Raw genomic sequence first — 19,661 nt, 5'->3', positions numbered from 1 at the left:
TCTTACCACTCTGCTTCTGTATAAATTCCACTATAGAATATATTCCAATATGACCATACAATTTTTGGTGCAGTGTGTATACAGACCGCACTAGTGGTCACAGGCGTCCGTCCCCACTAGTGTTGCCTGTACGCACATTGCAATGAAAAGAAAGAAGTAAAGCTCCTTTCCACATATATCGGGTGAGTACTGATGATTAGGGTGTATAGGCCTGTCTGAGAGGTGGATACCAGCTTTACAAAGCTTCTGCAGACAGTGACCCACATTTATCATTGTAGGTGCAAGTGAAGCATTTTTTTACACCTTTTTTTTTGTGTGCTGGTAATGTGTAGGAGCACCAAATTTATTAAAAGGTAAAAGAGCTTTGATAAATTTGGCGCAGGTCCACATTTTCTGAAATTTCTGTCTACACGTACACCAAAAAGCTATACCATGTCTGGGCTGGTGTAGTTTTAGAGACTTTTCAGTGGCTTTGTGCCTTTTTTTGCTCCTTTTTACAAAAAGGCGCAATGATAAATCCCTTCCATATCATGTCTATTGCCAAAATCAGTGGTTTGCAACTCAAAATCAGAAGAAATGCGTAAACAAAAAGGCCCAAAAAACCCTGCTTGCGCCTTTTTTGCCCCTTTTTTAGACACAAAAAAACAGTCTAAAGACAATGATAAATGTGGGCCGGTATGGCCAGGTTTACACAGCACAATAAGTGCATAAATTGCACTGCAGGAGCAGACGTTCTGCCGCTAAAATTCTGCCCACAAAAGAATGAACTTTATTCTTCAGGCAGAATCTGCCCCGCAGCCATTGCTGTCTTTGGAGAAGGCAATGTCTGTGCAGTCCTAGTGCCGACTGATTTCAGTCTGGCCTGAGATTTTCATTGTGAACCCAACCTATAAGTAATTACAGTGCAGTTACATCCAGTGACTCACAGGTGATGTCTTTTCTATTTGGTCCAGGCCATCAAGAAGGCTTCTCTCAGCCTCAACTCGTCCCCGCAGATTCTGCCAAATATTTTAGGCTTCTCGCTCAAGCACCGAGCTCCTTTCTCCCCATCTGTATTGCTCCACACAGGGCACAGTTAGGGCCCTCTGTGCCTCATATAGTAGTTAAACCCCTCTCTATGCCCTCATAGGTTAAGCACACCTTTGTTCTCTTAAATGGTAGTTAGGTCCTCTTTGTGCCCTCATATAGTATAAGGCCCCTCTGTGCCCCCATATAGTATAAGGTCACTCTGTGCCACCAGATAGTATAAGGCCCCTCTGTGCCCCCATATAGTATAAGGCCCCCATATAGTATAAGGCCTACCTCTGTAACTCAATATAGTAGATAGGCCGCCTCTCTACCCCAATATAGTAGGCAGACACTCTGCGCCCCAGTGTAGTAAAAAGACCTACCTCCGTGCCCCTATATAGTATGAGGCCCACCTCTGGGTCCCATATAGCATTAGGAACACATCTTCATCCCTCCCTTGGTTGCATTTGTATCTTTATTTTTTTTTTTTTTAAGACCTACCTCTGTGCTCCTATATAGTATTAGTTTCCCCCTTAAAGGAGATATCCAGTGCTGAAAAACGTATCCCCTATCCTAAGCATATGGGATAAGTTTCAGATCTCTGGGGCCCCCCGCGATCTCCTGTACGGGGCCCCGGCAGCCCGCGGGAAGGGGGCGTGTTGACCACCGCCGGAAGCGGCGGCTGACACGCCCCTTCTATACAACTCTATGGCAGAGCCGGAGCGCTGCCTTCGGCAATCTCCAGCTCTACCATAGTGATGTATTGAGGGGGCGTGTCGGCAGCGCTTTGTGCGGTGGTCGACACCCGCTATCTGCCCAGCGAGTCGAGGCCCCACACAGGAGATAGCGGGGGGTTGGGGCCCCAGCGGTCGGACCCCCCACGATCTGATACTTATCCCCTATCCTTAGGATAGGGGAGAAGTTTTTCAGCACTGGACTACCCCTTTAACCCCAATATAGTATGAGACCTACCTCTGGCCCCCTATATAGTATAAGGAACACATCTTAAAGGGGTACTCCGGTGAAAACCTTTTTCCTCTTAAATCAACTGGTGGCAGAAAGTTAAACATATTTGTAAATCACTTCTATTAAAAAATCTTAATCCTTCCAGTACTTATTAGCTGCTGAATGCTAGAGGAAATTCCTTTCTTTTTGGAACACTGATGACATCACGAGCACAGTGCTCTCTGCTGACATCTCTGTCCATTTTAGCTACCATGCATAGCGGATGCATAGCAGATGTATAGCAGATGTATGCTAAGGGCAGCATGGTGGCTCAGGGGTTAGCACTGTTATTATAATAACATCAGCAGAGAGAACTGTGCTCGTGATGTCATCATAGAGCATTCAAAAAAGAAAAGAATTTCCTCTGTAGTATTCAGCAGCTAATAAGTACAGGAAGGATTAAGATTTTTTGATAGAAGTAATTTACAAATATGTTTAACTTTCTGCCACCAGTTGATTTAAAAGAAAAAAGGTTTTCACCGTAGTACCCCTTTAAGTGGTAATAACTTTAAAATGATTTTACCAAGCAGAGAATTTTATGAGATTGTTTTTTGTAACATATTTTGCTTTATATTTTTTTTTATTATTTTTTGACCCCTTAAGGAAGCAGGGATTTTTCATTTTTGCACTTTTTTGATAGTTTCTTCTCGCTTTCTAATGACCATACTGGACTTTGGTATTTTTTTACATCTATACCATTGACCATGCGGTTTAACTAATGTACCGGCAGACAGGATGTACCTATTTGTCCTATAGTGGGGAGGGTAGGTCTCCAGGTCTCACTACAACGCTCAGCATGCCCAGACAGCAAATTGTTGTTTTGCAACAGCTGTAGAGCTGCAGGTTGGGAAACAACTGTGCCCTGTACATACTGCAGGCTAGGTTAAAGGGGTACTCCGGTGAAAACCTTTTTTCTTTTAAATCAACTGGTGGCAGAAAGTTAAACATATTTGTAAATTACTTCTATTAAAAAATCTTAATCCTTCCTGTACTTATTAGCTGCTGAATACTACAGAGGAAATTCTTTTCTTTATGGAATGCTCTCTGATGACATCACGAGCACAGTTCTCTCTGCTGACGTTATTATAATAATAACACTTTATTTATTATTATCCTTAGTGGGATTTGAACCCAAGTCTCTAGCATTGCATGGCAGCAGTGATAACCACTGAGCCACCATGCTGCACTTAGCCTACATCTGCTGTGCATGGTTGCTAAAATGGACAGAGATGTTAGCAGAGAGCACTGTGCTCGTGATGTCATCAGTGTTCCAAAAAGAAAGGAATTTTCTCTGTAGCATTCAGCAGCTAATAAGTACTGGAAGGATTAAGATTTTTTAATAGAAGTAATTTACAAATATGTTTAACTTTCTGCCACCAGTTGATTTAAAAGAAAAATCACCGGAGTACCCCTTTAAGGGTAGGGTCACATGTAGCGAATACGTACCATATTTCCTCCTGTGCAAAATCCTCTGCGCAGTGGGAAACGTGCTGCGTATTCTCCTATGTGAGCAGTGAGGTTCGGAGTCACGTCTGCGTTCTGGCCCCGCCTCCAAACCTCACTGCGCGCACAGGGCTGTCGTGGGTAGCTGTGTGTGCTGATAGGAGAATATGCAGCATATTTTGCGTTGTGCATCGGATTTTGCACCGCGTGAAATACGCTGTGCATACGCAGTGTGTGACCCGACCCTAAAGAGACACGTAAGATGTGAAAAATGGGGCCTGGCCATTAAGATAAAAATAGGCTGTGTCCTTTAAAGGGGTATTCCGCCCCTAGACAACTTATCCTCTATCCAAAGGATAGGAGATAAGATGTCTGATCGCAGGGGTTCCACCGCTGGAGACCTCAGTAATCTCAGCTGCGGCACCCCAGACATCCGGTGCGCGGAGCAAACTTCTCTCCGTACCGGATGACAGGCGATGCGGGGCGGAGGCTCGTTACGTCACTGCCACTCCCCCTCAATGCAAGTCTATGGGAGGGGGCGTGACAGCTGTCACGCCCCCTCTCATAGACTTGCATTGAGGGGGCGTGGCCGTAACATCACAAACAGGTCGCGGCTGTGACGTCACGAGCCTCTGGCTCCGCACCCGACGCTCTAAACTAACACTAGCAGCAGGGAGATTGCGGGGTCCCCAGCGGCGGACCCCGCGATCAGCTACTTATCTTCTATCCTGTGAATAGGGGATAAGATAATTTTGGCTGCAGTAACCCATTGAGGGGTTAAAGAGGTAAATCTAGGTTCAAGCAGGATGCCCACATATACGGTAAGGGTATGTTCACACTGCGGAATTCCGCGAGTAAAATTCCGCACAGTGAACGTTAGCATCTGTGTGAATGGGTCTTCCGCGAGACCCATTCACACTGCGGAATTTCAGCGGCGGACAATTCTGCCACTGAAATTGTTCCACGCAAAGAAAGAACATGTTCATTCTTTACGCGGAAGTCCGCGAGCGCTGCATAGCCGTCAATGGTGACGGCGCAGTGCCACGCGGTCCTCCTACCACCACCGCCGGCTGCCAGGCTGAATCTCCGCTCGCTGAATTCCGCGAGCGGAGGTTCAGCTACAGTTCCGCAGTATGAACATACCCTAACCGAGGGCAACAGATGTCATTTATTTCAATAGTCCAGCATCGGCTCTTTTGGGGACACATGTGCCCGTAAAAAGCGTGGAAGCGTATAGGTCCCAAACGGAGTACATACATTGCCATATGTATATATGTCAGCAACCCGTTTTCACAGGATGCTGATGGATACGTCTGGCAGAAGCACTACCGCAGTGTGGCCCTAGCCCAGTGTTTTCCAACCAGGGTGCCCCCCCCCCCCCAGCTGTTGCAAAACTACAACTCCCAGCATGCCCAGACAGCTTTTTCACAACTGGAGGCACTCTGATTGGGAAAAACTGACCTAGCCTTATCCAGGATTGGAAAAACAGCGCCACACCTGTCCTCAGGTTTTGTGTGGTACTGCAGCTCAGTTCCATTATAGTAAATGGAGCCAAGTTGTAATACCACACACAACCTGGATGACAGGTGGGGTGCTGTTCTTTTTTTTTTTTTCTCGCTCTCTAATCCTAGTTAATTCCTTTCAGGAAAAATGCACTACAATTTCTCGCAGTCATTTGTTGTGCCCTGTGTAGGGTGTCTGTACATAAAGACATAAAATATATATATTTATATATATATATATATATATATATATATATATATATATATATATATATATACAGATATATAGGTTATGTTTTATATTCTATTACAGTAATGTGACACCCCCTTGTCCTACAGAGACCACCCAGAACCCCACTATAGCACGCTCAGGCTATTAGCCCCTTGTATTGTAGGTCACAAACACACGTGTCCCGGATTACATTTCCCGCCATGACTGCAGCCAATCAGCTGCGCGTTTGTTCCCTTCTTTCTCCCCACGCCCCTCCCCTGCTCTCTGATTGGCTGGCCGGTAATATAAAAGACCCGAAGGGAGATAGTTGTGATCAGTGTGTATTAGAGTGAATGGATATCCAGGGTTTCGCTATGGACATAAAGGAGGAGGCAAAGGTGAGGACTTGTGTAGGTTTTGTCTAGGACGTTGTTTCCCAACCAGGGTGGCTGCAGCTGTTGCACAACTACAACACCCAGCATGCCCGGACAGCCTTTGGCTGTCCGGGCATGCTGGGGCTTGTAGTTGTGCAACAGCTGCAGCCACTCTAGTTGAAAACACTGACTTATGCTTATAGCGGGGTGCAGCTGTATATAAGGATTCATTTACAGTACACCTGGTACAGGGCATGCTGGGGATTGTAGTGCTCCCAGTTTGTATAGTAAAAAATTAAAACATTTTTTTTGTGTGTGTATATATATATATATATATGCATTACACTTGTAGCCAAGGCAGAATAGCTGATATCTATTGTGTAATTACTAGTAATCAGTGACTCTTTGCTCCCAAGCTGTTTCAGAACTACAACTCCCATCATACCTAAATGGCTGATAGGAGTAGTGGTTGTGCTGCAGTTTGGAGCGCTAAAAATAAAATGGTTAAATCATCCTGTGATGTCTGTTTTTATGCAGTACAGTTCCCATATCAGGTGTTTGACAAACTGATTCCTCCAAAACCGGATTAAGGCTGCATTCACACCATGTTTTTGCAATACAGTTCCCGTATCAGGTTTTTGATAAACAACGGATTCCTCAAAACCTGACTAAGGCTGGGTTCACACTACGTTTTGTCCCATACGGGAGCGCATACGGCAGGGGGAGCTAAAAGCTCGCGCTCCCGTATGTTACCTTATGCGCTCCCGTATGTCATTCATTTCAATGAGCCGACCGGAGTGAAACGTTCGGTCGGCTCATTTTTGCGCCGTATGCGCTTTTACAACCGGACCTAAAACCGTGGTCAACCACGGTTTTAGGTCCGGTTGTAAAAGCGCATACGGCGCAAAAATGAGCCGACCGAACGTTTCACTCCGGTCGGCGAAATGAATGACATACGGGAGCGCATACGGTGACATACGGGAGCGCGAGCTTTTAGCTCCCCCCTGCCGTATGCGCTCCCGTATAGGACAAAACGTAGTGTGAACCCAGCCTGAGGCTGGGTTCACATCACGTTTTTGCCTGCGGTCGGTAAACCACATACAGCCGAAAACAAAGCCGACCGGAGGCTGCGATTCACTCCGGTCGGCTCATAGACATACATTAAATACGGTTCCCGAATACAGCTGAGTGCGGGTGCCGTGATTAAGCCCCGCCCAGCCGTATACAGGAACCGTATTTAACAAAACGTGGTGTGAACCCAGCCTAAACTGTATGAAAACGTGTGTACGAATTTCACCCTGTATACAGTTAAAAACCGTATACGGTTTGACAAATGTCTGGTTGCATCCGTTTTTTTAAAGAGAAACTTATACTTTTTCACTCAATTTTGAATAGTCTAAGGCTGGGTTCACATCACGTTTTTGCCATACTGTTTTCAATCTGTTTTTCTAAAGAAAACCGTATAGCAAAAAACGTATGGAAAAAAGTAAACCGTATGACTTTTTAAAAGTGCATACAGTTACGTCAGTTTTTATAGAAGAAAAACCCATACGTCTTTTAAAATGTTGTCCCTTTTTAATGGGAGGGGTCTTTGGTGTGGCCTTTAGGATTCAAATGCGCATGTGCAAAGTAAAGACGTATACGTTTTTCCAGTATGGAACCGTATACATGTGCGTTTCCCACTGACGTCCATGGTAAAAAAAAGTATGCGGTTGCAGTACGGTTTTTAAACCGGAGTCAAAACCAGTATGCTGTGAGTTGTAGTTATGCAACAGCTTCAGCCACACTGTGGCCATAGACTACAGCTAGTGAACTGCTCGCAATTAGAGATGAGCGAACTTACAGTAAACTCGATTTGTCACGAACTTCTCGGCTCGGCAGTTGATGACTTTTCCTGCATAAATTAGTTCAGCTTTCAGGTGCTCCGATGGGCTGGAAAAGGTGGATACATTCCTAGGAAAGTCTCCAGCCCACCGGAGCACCTGAAAGCTGAACTCATTCATGCAGGATAAGTCATCAACTGCCGAGCCGCGAAGTTCGGGACGAATTGAATTTACTGTAAGTTCGCTCATCTCTACTCGCAGCATCAATATAATCCATCTTGATATATGATCTTGACTTCCCTAAGAACTTTTTTTATTTGTCTTACAGAAGCTGCTAGAGTTCTCAAACAGTCTGGATATCTTTTGTCCGCTCAACTCTCCTTTGGGCGAATCTCCCTTTGTTTCCTCCTGCGCTGCACCCAAGGGCACAAGACTCTCATCGATGCGCTACAAGACCGAGCTCTGCAACAGATACGCAGAAAGTGGCTTTTGCGCTTACAGAAGTCGCTGCCAGTTTGCCCACGGCCTGAGCGATCTCCGCCCTCCGTTTCAGCACCCAAAGTACAAGACCGAGCTCTGCCGCTCCTTCCACATCCTGGGAACCTGCAGCTACGGCCCGCGCTGCCTATTCATACACGGCCATGGTGAAAAGCGGGAAGTGCCCGATACCATCCGTCTCAGGCAGCGCTGCCCATCGCCTTTCCTCAGCAAAAAGCAGTGCAGACTCTGGCGCTCGCCTTCAGGCTGCCCTTATGGGTCGAATTGCCTCTTCCAGCACCCACGTGCTGTGCGGGATGTCTGCCGTCACTATGCCGCCCTTGGTGTCTGCCCGTATGGCGTCCACTGTCTGTTCAAGCACACCCCACCTCTAGACCGCTGGGGAGCGGGAAGTAATGCTGGAAGTGGGTCACTGTCCCCCACAGAATCGGACGCTGACAACGGGAATGAATTCTTCTGCGACTCCTTGGCTAACAACGCTTTTAACTTTTCAACTTTGCTCTTACCCCTCGCCTTGAGGCTCCAGATCCTGGGAGAAGAGAACGACCTCTCCGAAATTGATCCGACCATAACCGGATGAGAACTCCTCAGGGAATGTACCACTTTTTGACACACTGACTATATAATGTACTTTAGTGTTTTTACACTTTATTTTTAAACTCTTCAGGTTGTCGACTGCAGATCTGAATGGCATTTATTCTCGGCCTCATGGCTCTTATGTACATAAATGTTTAAGTTATTTCCTTAACCCTGTAAGTAGATGTAACTTTAATATTCCTAATGGACCTTTTTATTGGGTGACTCGTAATTTCTTTTATTGGACAAGATGTGTTTATGTCACTAATTAAAACTATGATTTTTATTTTAATAACTTGTGTAGCTTCATTTTAAATGGGCACTGTCAGAATCATAACCTTAGCATAACATTAAAGGGGGTACTCCAGTGGAAAACTTTTTTTTTTTTTTTTAATTGGTGCCAGTAGTTAAACAGATTTGTAAATGACTTCTATTAAAAAATCTTAATCCTTTTAGTACTTTTTAGCAGCTGTATGCTACAGAGGACATTATTTTTTTTGTGTTGTCCACAGTGCTCTCTGCTGACACCTCTGTCCGTGTCAGGAAGTATCCAGAGCAGCATAGGTTTGCTATGGGGATTTTCTCCTGCTCTGGACAGTTCCTGATACAGGTGTCAGCAGAGAGCACTGTGGACAAGAGAAAAAAAAAATCCTTTGTAGCATACAACTGCTAAAAAGTACTGAGAGGATTAAGATTTTAATAGAAGTATTTTACAAATCTCAAACTCTCTGGCACCAGTTCATAATTTTATTTTATATTTTTTCTACCAGTGTCCCTTTAACCTTTCTAATATAATTCATAAAGCTTTTATAGAAAGCATGGCTTTAAAAAAAAACACTAAGCATCTATGTACAATCTAAATCATCTTGTCTGTCTGCAGCATTTTTGTCCTAGCTGAAGCACAGGCTGGGACAAAGTCTAGGAAGTGAGGGGACCTAGCACTCCTGTGCTTACTCCTGTCCTAGCAGACCATCATAAAAACGGGGAGGGGGGTGACAGAGCAGCCTGCAGTGATTAATGGAGAGATGGTGGGTGAGTGCTGGCTCAGACCCTTCCCTGTGAGTGAGCAGCAGAACATGGATTTGTGAGCCTGATACAGAAGCAAGACAGGTAAAGCATCTGACCTAGATAGAGATATAGATAATTATACAGGTAAGGTTTATATTTATGCAAACTCTATGCTTGAGGATAACTTGTCACCTTATCTGATTCCTTGGCTATGTTCACACAGGGTGGATTACAGAAGCAGTGAATGGGATCTCTAGAAATGTTTACATGCTGCAGAAATTTGCATTGACCTGCTGCTGCCATTACAACACTTTTGGGGAGGTGGGAGATTTATCCAAACCTGTCCAGAGGAAACGTTGCTGAGTTGCCCATAGTAACCAATCAGATCGCTGCTTTAATTTTTTTTTTTTTCAGAGGCCTATTGAAAAAACAAGTGATCTGATATGGGTAACTCTTCCTCCAGGCAGGTTTTTGGTAAATCTCCCCCTTGTTGTTGTGATCTGGTAAGTTGTCGGGTCTTGATGCTGAGACCTCCACTGATTTCTAGTTCTAGCCAGGCAAATGATTCTTCACACTCAGACTGGGTGATGTGCTTCACTATATTATAGAGAGCAAAAAAGTCAGGCTGGGCAGCTGGCAGAGGAATAAAGTGTACTGGTGAATGATTCGCCCAGCTATAACTTGCAATCACTGCTGGTCTCAGGAGTGGGACCAAGTGTCATCCAGAGACTCAACAAAACATGTTGAAGGGGTACTCCTCCCCTATCCTTGCATGGGGGATATGTCCAGGGGCAATGTCTTTATCATGGGGATCCCGGGGATCTCTCCTGCAGCTCCCTAGTTATCTGCAGTGTGAGATGGGGAAACAGCTCATTGTCTGAACACGGTTTGTTCAGATTAAATGTCTGGACTGACATTCTGCTGTTTGGCCACAAGATGCCGCTGTTTCCTAACAGACAACAGACTGCAGGTTTTCCCTATTCATGAGGGGAGTGACCAGTAAAGGGTGGGGAGCAGCCACCTTAAGGGTACATTCACATTTTGCAATACAGTTCCCATATCAGTATTCAATGAAAAAAGATTCCTCAAAACATGTACAAATTTTAACCTGAATACAGTTAAAAACTGTTTCTCAGTCGACCTTCTTGTACATTGGTGTACTCTAATGCCAGTCTATGGGACCTCCTGGGAGTGCTGTTGTCCTTATTTTGCCATGTTGGCAGTGTTTGTTAAAGGGGTACTCCGGTGGAAAATTTTAAATGAATTGGTGCCAGAAAGTTAAACAGATTTGTAAATTATTTCTATTAAAAAATCTTAATCCTTCCAGTTCCTATTAGCTGCTGAATACTAGAGGAAATTCTTTCTTTTTGGAACACAGAGCTCTCTGCTGACATCATGAGCACAGTGCTCTGACATCTGTCCATTTTAGCAACTGTCCAGAGTAGAAGACAAAAATACCCATAACAAACATGCTGCTGTGGACAGAAGTCAGCAGATAGCTTGGTGTTCCAAAAATTCCTCTGTAGCAGTAAGCAGCTAATAAGTACTGGAAGGATTAAGATTTTTTTTTTTTTTTTTAATAGAAGTAATTTACAAATTTAACTTTCTGGCATCAGTTGACTTGAAGTTTTCCACTGGAGTACCCCTTTTAAAATAAACAGCAGAACTTAAGTACTTTAAAACGTATGCAACTGCGACCTTTTTTTTTTTTTTTTTTTTTTTAGCGCAAATGTCATGAATTTTTAGGGTAACCTGCACACAGCCTTTGTACTGTGTGCAGGTGTTGTGTACAACAATTTTACCTTTATATTTGCAGGCTTTGACGCTAAAGTGCTTTGAATGAAAGCCACTGACGGTTGGATAGGTGTGGTGAGGTATGCGATGCCCTGCCGCCACCACGCCCACTTTGTATCTCAGTGCTGGGACTGCTGTTTGACACTGGTCCCAGCGCATGCGCCTTTCAACTAAAGTAACATGTGCGCCACTGCGTGTCATCCAGCGCTCGCTCCTGCCGCCGCCCTTAATGCGTTTGCGCAGGGCTAGGTGCAGAGAGCGCGCTTCCGTTCTGCTCCCAGTATCCTGGACTATACTGATTGCCAACGCTCATCTCCACCCGACAGAAGATAACGGGCACTTACAGTATAATCTGCAAAAAAGTGCATGTATGAATAGTTTTTTTTTGTACATTTATCAAATAAAGAATACAGGTTTTCTCCCTCTATTGTAGGTACCGTCCCCTTCATAAACTAAGATATATAAAAAAAAATAATTATCAGTGTTTATCTACCAGGGTGCCTACAGCTGTTGCAAAAACTACAACTCCCAGCATGCCCAGAAAGGCTATGGTTGTCCAGGCATGCTGGGACTTGTAGTTTTTCAACAGCTGTAGGCACCCTGGTAGATAAACACTGATAAATAAATAAAAATATTATTTATATATAATCTCTTAGTTTATGAAGGGGCCGGTACCTACAATCGAGGGAGAAAACCCTGTATTCTTTGATCCATTTACAAATTGATCAACAAAAAAAAACCTTTTCATACATGCACTTCTTTTTTTGTTGCAGGTTATTATACTGTAAGTGTCCGTTATCTGTCGGGTGGAGACGAGCGCGCGCAATCAGTATAGTCCAGGATACTGGGAGCAGAGAGGAAGCGCGCTCTCTGCACCTAGCCCTGCGCAGGCGCATTGAGGACGACGGCGGTGGGAGCGAGCATGTGCTGGATGACATGCAGTGGCGCGCACGTTACATTGGTTGAAAGGCGCATGCGGTGGGACCTGTGTCACACACAGCGATCCCAGCACTGAGATACAAAGTGGGTGTGGTCATGGCAGGGCAATCGCGTACCTCGCACCACGCCTATCCGACCATCGGTGGCTTTGATTAAAAGCACATTTTAGCGTCACCAAAGCCTGCAAATATGAGGTAAAATTGCTGTACACAACACCTGCACACAGTACAAAGGCTGTGTGCAGGTTATTACCCTAAAATTTCATGACCGTTGCGCTTTAAAGAAAAAAAAAAAACATACGCTAACTTTTCACTCAACTTATAAATTCTGCAGATCTATTTAAGTGTAAGGTTAGCAACGTAACCTGCAAAATTTCTGTCAGGTAATGGATGAACAAAAAAGACCTGAGTGGCGCTGCTGGTTCCGTGGATAGTAGTAATAAGCCGAAGTCCAGAGAAGAGTAGGTATAAAAGCTGGGCGGTTTATTGCAAATTCGTAAAACCAGTACAGAATAGGATTACACATTTCAGGGGAGCAACCCCTTCATATCAAGGGGGTGGCGCCCCAAAACGCATAATCCTATTCTGTACTGGTTTTATTATGAATTTGCAATAAACCTCCCAGCTTTTATACCTACTCTTCTCTGGACTTCTGCTTATTACTACTATCCACAGAACCAGCAGCGCCACTCAGGTCTTTTTTGTTCATCCATTATCTGCCTTTCTCTAGGAGATGGTTTCACCTCACCTGCAACCTTGGGCATAGCAGCGGTTCTGGCATCTTTATAACCCCTTATGTGGGTTGATATGAAAGTTTAAACTTGCTCAAAGGTGGGCAATAACTACCTAAGGGGTCCACACACCCAGCATCCCCTCTTTACTTTCCTTCACCCAAACTGTGTCACACTAGGCACCCCTGATGTTTTTTTTTATATATACAAATTTGTTTGTGGAATTCTGCAATGGATAGATTTAATTCTTATGCAGTGACACTATATATATATATATATATATAGCTGTTTGTTTCTTACCCCACTTTTGGAAAAATTCCCCATGTTCTGAAGGTTTTATCCCCAAAACAGCTAGTCTGCAAACTGCATAGTAGCATTTACTGTAGTGGGAAAAAATATATTTTGTCTGTATATTTAGTCTGTATATTTAGTCTCAAACAAGTGTGCATAATGTATCAGTATGGAAATGAGCTTTCCTGATCAGCCAGTGTGAGGCCGCTCTTACATACTGCATGCAGCTGTATTGCAGCCGGCACTTGGAGATGCCCTTTAAGCAGTAACATGTCTGGGTGCCAGCCATAACTATCAGAGAAACGCAAGTGCTAGAGCAGTGGTTTCCAAACTGTGGACCTCCAGATGTTGCAAACCTACCACTCCCAGCATGCCCAGACAGCTAGTGCTCACGACTTTCCAATAATTGCAGCCAGCACCCAGACTTGCCCTTAAAGGAGTAGTCCAGTAGTGAACAACTTATCCCCTATCCTAAGGATAGGGGATAAGTTGCAGATCGCGGGGGGTCCGACCGCTGGGGCCCCCACGAGCTCCTGTACGGAGCCCCGACAGCCTGCGCGAAGGGGGCGTGTTGACCCCCGCACGAAGCGGCGGCTGACAGGCCCTCTCAATACAACTCTATGGTAGAGCCAGAGCGCTGCCTTCGGCAATCTCCGGCTCTGCCATAGAGATGTATTGAGGGGGCGTGTCAGCCGCCGCTTTGTGCGGGGGTCGACACCCGCTATCTGGCCGGAGAGCCTGGCCCCTGTACAGAGAGATCGCAGGGGGCCCCAGCGGCCGGACCCCCCGCGATCTCAAACTTATCCCCTATCCTTAGGATAGGGGATACGTTTTTCACCACTGGACTACCTCTTTAATTCACCCAGAGGATGTAGGGCATACATATACACCCTGTGCCTGCAACAGGACTTTGAATCGAGCTCGAAAGCTGAGCTCACTTTAAAGCTATTGATGCCTACTGCCAGGACTCACTGCTTATGCCAGACAATGGTGATCACGCCATTGTCTGGCATTATCCCTTTAGATCTGGCCATCAAAGTTGATCACAGATCATCTAAAATGGCTTTAAAAAAATTTGCAGATATGTTGTGGCTGATCAGGATCTCCAGGGTAAAATCATGGGGTTTCGATCAGCTAAGATGACCAGAGGGCCTTTACCTGCCTCTGTGCAGCCTGTATAAGAAGAGTGCCAATAATGTACTGATCACATACACGTACAGCCTGCGCCCATTCCCCTTCTGACGCATGGTCGGGAGCTGAGCGCGTGTCAAATTGGGATGGCCAATGGTGGTGTCTAAAATGTAAAAAGATTCCTCCCAGGTGCTCAGCAGAGATGTCCCAATCAGCTGAGAGGACGGCAGGAGGGCTCCTTCCGGCCACCTTACCATCCGATCAGCGCGCCAGTCAGCCATGGCAGGCTGAAGCAATGGAGCGCCGATAACACTGATCAATGCTGTGATATGGCATAGATATGTTCAGTGTGTGCAAGGATATCTAAGGATTGTATGTAATGGTCCCCAAGAGAACTGAAAAGTATGAAGAAAAAAAAAGTTAAATGTGAATTAACTTCATTCTTAATAAAAGTTTGAATACCCCCCCCCCCTCAATGGTGTTCATGTAGAAAAAGATTAAAAAAAAAAGATACCAAAGTCCAGAATTATGTATTTTTGTTCACTTTGTATATCCTAAAAATATGTAAAACAAGCTATGAAAGTCCTATCAAAACAAAAATCATACCAATAATAAATACAGATCAGAGCACAAAAAAATGAGCCTCACACATACCCGTATACAGAAAAATAAAGTTTTAAAGGACAATTTTAAACATAGTAATTTTCATACAAAAAGTTATAATTTTTTTAAAAGTAAAACAAAAACCTATATAATTTGGGTATCATTGTAAATGTATGGACCTACAAAAAAAGATGGGTAATTTTTTTTTACCAAAAAGTGCACTGTGTAGAAGCAGACGACCCCAAAAGTTAGAAAATGGCTTTCTTTTTTTTTTTCCTAAAGTTTGCCCCACAAATAATGTTTTGGGTTTTCGCTGTCGAATTTTTTGGTGAAATGATTGTCATTACAAAGTGATTAAGCCCGCCATTTTGTAAAAGTTTAAATTTACCTTTTCCCAGTTTATCAAAATATTAAAAACAAACATATTTGGTATGGCCGGGTGCAGAAATGTTTGAACTATTAAAATATAGCATCAATAAAACCGTGCGGTGAATGGAGTAAACTTAAAAAAAAAATTGTATTGAGAAAATCCAGAATGTCTCATTTTTGGTCACATCATATACCAGAAAATTTTTATAAAAAGTGATCAGAGAGTCCTATTGAAACAAAAAGGGTACAGATAAAAACTACAGATTACGGCACAAATACATTACCCTCATACAACCCTGTATATGGTAACAATAAGTGTTACAGGGGGTCAAAAGAGGACAATTTGAAACATTTTCTTACAGAAAGTAAAAAATAATTATTGTTAAAGTAGTAAAAGGAAACAACCTACCGTATATGCTCAAGTATAAGCCGAACCCCCCTAATTTAACCCCATAAACCTGGGAAAAACGTATTGAGTACAATCCTATCATCCACTGCCACAAACACTCATCCCCCCTCATCATCCATCCCCCCTGTCCTCATCCACTGCCACAAACACTCATCCCCCCCTGCCATCATCCATCCCCCCCTGCCATCATCCATCCCCCCCTGCCATCATCCATCCCCCCCTGCCATCATCCATTCCCCCCTGCCATCATCCATCTCCCCCTGCCATCATCCATCCCCCCCTGCCATCATCCATCCCCCCCTGCCATCATCCATCCCCCCCTGCCATCATCCATCCCCCCTGCCATCATCCATCCCCCCTGCCATCATCCATCCCCCCTGCCATCATCCATCCCCCCCGCCGCCTTCATCCATCCCCCCCGCCGCCTTCATCCATCCCCCCCGCCGCCTTCATCCATCCCCCCCGCCGCCTTCATCCATCCCCCCCGCCGCCTTCATCCATCCCCCCCGCCGCCTTCATCCATCCCCCCGCCGCCTTCATCCATCCCCCCGCCGCCTTCATCCATCCCCCCGCCGCCTTCATCCATCCCCCCGCCGCCTTTATCCATCCCCCCCGCCGCCTTCATCCATCCCCCCGCCGCCTTCATCCATCCCCCCCGCCGCCTTCATCCATCCCCCCCGCCGCCTTCATCCATCCCCCCCGCCGCCTTCATCCATCCCCCCCGCCGCCTTCATCCATCCCCCCCGCCGCCATCATCCATCCCCCCCGCCGCCATCATCCATCCCCCCCGCCGCCATCATCCATCCCCCCCGCCGCCATCATCCATCCCCCCGCCGCCATCATCCATCCCCCCCCCCACCGCCATCATCCATCCCCCCCCGCCGCCATCATCCAAAAGTTAAAGATCATTTAACCCCTTACCTAATAAAAGTTTGAATCAGCCCCATTTTCCCATAAAAAAAAAAGTGTAAATAAAACTAAAAATAAACATATATGGTATCGCCGCGTGTGGAAATGTCTGAATTATAAAAATATATTGTTAATTAAACCCCACGGTCTATGGCGTACGCGCAAAAAAATTCCAAAGTCCAAAATAGCGTATTTTTGGTCACTTTTTATATCATGAAAAAATGAATAAAAAGCGATCAAAAAGTACAATCAATACAAAAAATGGTCCCGCTAAAAACTTCACATCACAGCGCAAAAAATGAGCCCTCATACTATCCCGTACGTGGTAAAATAATAGTTATAGGGGTCAGAAGATGACAGTTTTAAACTTATTAATTTTTGTGCATTTAGTTATGATTTTTTCAAGAAATACAACAAAATCAAATCTATATAAGTAGGGGATCATTTTAATCGTATGGACCTACAGAATAAAGAAAATGTGTCAGTTTTACCGAAAAATGTACTGCGTAGAAACGGAGGCCCCCAAAAGTTACAAAATTGCATTTTTTCTTCATTGTCTCACAATGATTTTTTTCCCCCCCGTTTCACCGTAGATTTTTGGGTAAAATGACTAATGTCATTACAAAGTAGAATTGGTGGCGCAAAAAATAAGCCGTTATGTGGATTTTTAGGTGCAAAATTTAAAGCGTTATGATTTTTAAAAGGTAAGGAGGAAAAAAACAAAAGTGCAAAAACGGAAAAACGGAAAAACCCTCAGTCCTTAAGGGGTTAAGTAAAAAAATCGTATATAACTTGGGTATCGTTGCCATTGTACGGACCTATAGAATCAAAATAATGTGTCATTTTTACCGTAAAGTGCACTACGTAGAAACGAAACAACCTAAATGTAACAAAATTGCGTTTTGTTTTTTATTTAAAAAAAAAAAAAAAAAAATGTTGGACTTTGTGGTAAAATGAGTGATGTCAATACAAAGTACATTTGGTCCCCCATAAAACAAGACCTCACGGGACTAAACAGGGACTGGACAGGTCCCTATTGGAGGTTTTATCGCGTGTGCGCAGCGCGGTCACGTGACGGATGCAGGCGGTAGAGTTCTACTAAACACCACGTGACCAAGCCCCGGGGGCCGAGCGCGTGTGATTGACAGCTCCGTCAACCAATGAGCGAGCTCTCCGCCCAGCCGGCTGCACACTGACTAGTGGAGTGGACTCCATAGTGCGGCGCCGACTCCGGTGAGTGTTTGACCCGACTACACGTGTAGCTCGGGAGTATGGCTGCCGGTCTACCGGGGAACAGAAGCAGCAACACTCCTCCGGAGCACAGATAGAAACACACCCCGCGCTGCATGCTGGGAGTAAAAACGTGACGTCATAAAGGGGCAAACTAAAAGTGCACTGGAGTGAGTGGTCCCCAGTCTTTCCCAAACATGGCACCTCCAGCTGTTGCAAAACTACAACTCACAGCATGCCCAGACAGCCTTCGGCTGTCTGGGCATGCTGGGAGTTGTAGTTTTGCAACAGCTGGAGATGCCTTGTTTGGGAAACACTGTTATCGGGGGTATAGGCTGTTCTCCTATGTAAACGCATATAGGGACATGTTCACATTACATATTTTCAGGCAGATTTAGCTGCAAAATCCCTGTGTATGCGTCCTACTGCTTTTAATTCATAGGAGAGGTTTTCCAAGACATCTGTATTGATGGTCTAGTCTAATGTTTCCCAACCAGGGTGCCTCCAGCTGTTGCAAAACTACAGCTCTGAGCATGCCCGGACAGCTAAACGCTGTCTGGGCATGTTGGTAGTTGTAGATTTGCCACAGCTGGAGGAACCCTGGTTGGGTAACGCTGGTCGCCCTGCTGGGTTACTTCATTTAAATGAATGGGAGCTGAGCTGCAGTAACCCGGCATGGCCACTGCACAGTGTACGGCGCTGTTTGCTTCCGGCGATATTGGGAAAATTGTGAACCCACGTCCCATCTGGTGAGGTCGGATCAACTGTTAAGTTTCGGCTACTGCCCAGGCACAAGAACGCACGCTCATCACTACTGTGTTCAGCAAAAAACGTACATCACTCGCAGGCAGAAGCAATCGATGGCAGAGTCACTCTGCTTATCATACTTCTCTTAAAAGCTTTGCTTTTACCCCCCAAGTGCTAGTGTTGGGTTACTTGACCCTACCCCTAACACCACAATCTAACCCTAACCACACACCCTTTATCCTATACACTTCACCCCTTACCCCTCTTCTCTTAAAGGGGTACTCCGGTGGAAAACTTTTTTTTTTTTTTAATCAACTTGTGCCAGAAAGTTAAAGGGGTTATCCAGGCAAAAACTTTTATATATCAACTGTCTCCGGAAAGTTAAACAGATTTGTTTGAACATGTTTTTTATTTTATTTTGTTTGAACATGTGTCTGCACTCTTCCCCACCCCCTCAGCCCAACACTACATAAGTAGTAGTTAGCTACACAAGGGCCATTTCTTTCCTAGCAGCCTCCCAGTCTGACTGGGAGAGCATGGTAAGTGTGCTGTAGCACCTTGTTCACACTGGTGTGGTGCTGTGCGGCGTCTGTTGCTGCCGTGTCTGCGGGGAGGTTCGAACCATAGACTGGTTTGAGTGGCATTGGGGCCGCTCTGCCAGTGGGTCGCTGCCCCTGTGGGCACTGTTGTCGCGGCGGTGGTGGTCGCCGCCCGGTGCTACACCATTTTATGCTAGGGACGTTAGGGACCCACTCTAAATAGGTGGCCTTGACGTGGCGAGTGTCTTTCTTCTACCTGAATTCAGGTTTGTAAATTACTTCTATTAAATCTTAATCCTTCCAATAGTTATTAGCTTCTGAAGTTTTCTGTCTAACTGCTCAATGATGATGTCACGTCCCGGGAGCTGTGCATGATGGGAGAATATCCCCATAGGAACTGCACAGCTCCCGGGACGTGACATCATCATTGAGCAGTTAGACAGAAAACAACAACAACTCAACTTCAGAAGCTAATAACTATTGGAAGGATTAAGATTTTTTTAATAGAAGTAATTTACAAAT

General features: G+C 45.0%; 2 protein-coding genes across 3 annotated transcripts in view; both read left to right on the top strand.

Annotated features, from left to right (window-relative positions):
• Nucleotides 1-5,311: 5,311 nt before the first annotated feature.
• On the top strand, nt 5,312-8,709 carry LOC130277172 (uncharacterized). The gene is made up of 2 exons (XM_056527566.1): nt 5,312-5,567; nt 7,695-8,709. The coding sequence occupies exons 1-2, from the start codon at nt 5,523-5,525 to the stop codon at nt 8,442-8,444; spliced, it is 795 nt and encodes a 264-aa protein (XP_056383541.1). The 5' UTR covers nt 5,312-5,522; the 3' UTR covers nt 8,445-8,709.
• A 3,618-nt stretch (nt 8,710-12,327) lies between these two features.
• Nucleotides 12,328-19,661, top strand: part of TAF6L (TATA-box binding protein associated factor 6 like) — a 42,193-nt gene continuing 34,859 nt past the window's right edge. The window contains exon 1 of one of the 2 annotated variants that reach the window (XM_056527556.1): nt 12,328-12,375. In XM_056527556.1, the coding sequence (XP_056383531.1) occupies nt 12,371-12,375 (5 nt within the window). In that variant the 5' untranslated portion in view covers nt 12,328-12,370. Of the gene's footprint in view, nt 12,376-17,745; nt 17,857-19,661 lie in introns of those variants that run through there. The other variant, XM_056527557.1, reaches the window with a different exon arrangement.

Source organism: Hyla sarda, chromosome 6, assembly GCF_029499605.1.
Source record: "Hyla sarda isolate aHylSar1 chromosome 6, aHylSar1.hap1, whole genome shotgun sequence".
Lineage (NCBI taxonomy): Eukaryota > Metazoa > Chordata > Amphibia > Anura > Hylidae > Hyla > Hyla sarda.
The sequence above is the reverse complement of the archived record's forward strand: the minus strand, read 5'-3'. Positions and strand labels throughout refer to the sequence as shown.

Coding starts and splice junctions, on each gene's coding strand:
- LOC130277172 (XM_056527566.1), top strand. CDS start 5,523: ATGGATATCCAGGGTTTCGCTATGGACATAAAGGAGGAGGCAAAG. Junction 5,568..7,694: donor ACATAAAGGAGGAGGCAAAG/GTGAGGACTTGT, acceptor TTTGTCTTACAG/AAGCTGCTAGAGTTCTCAAA.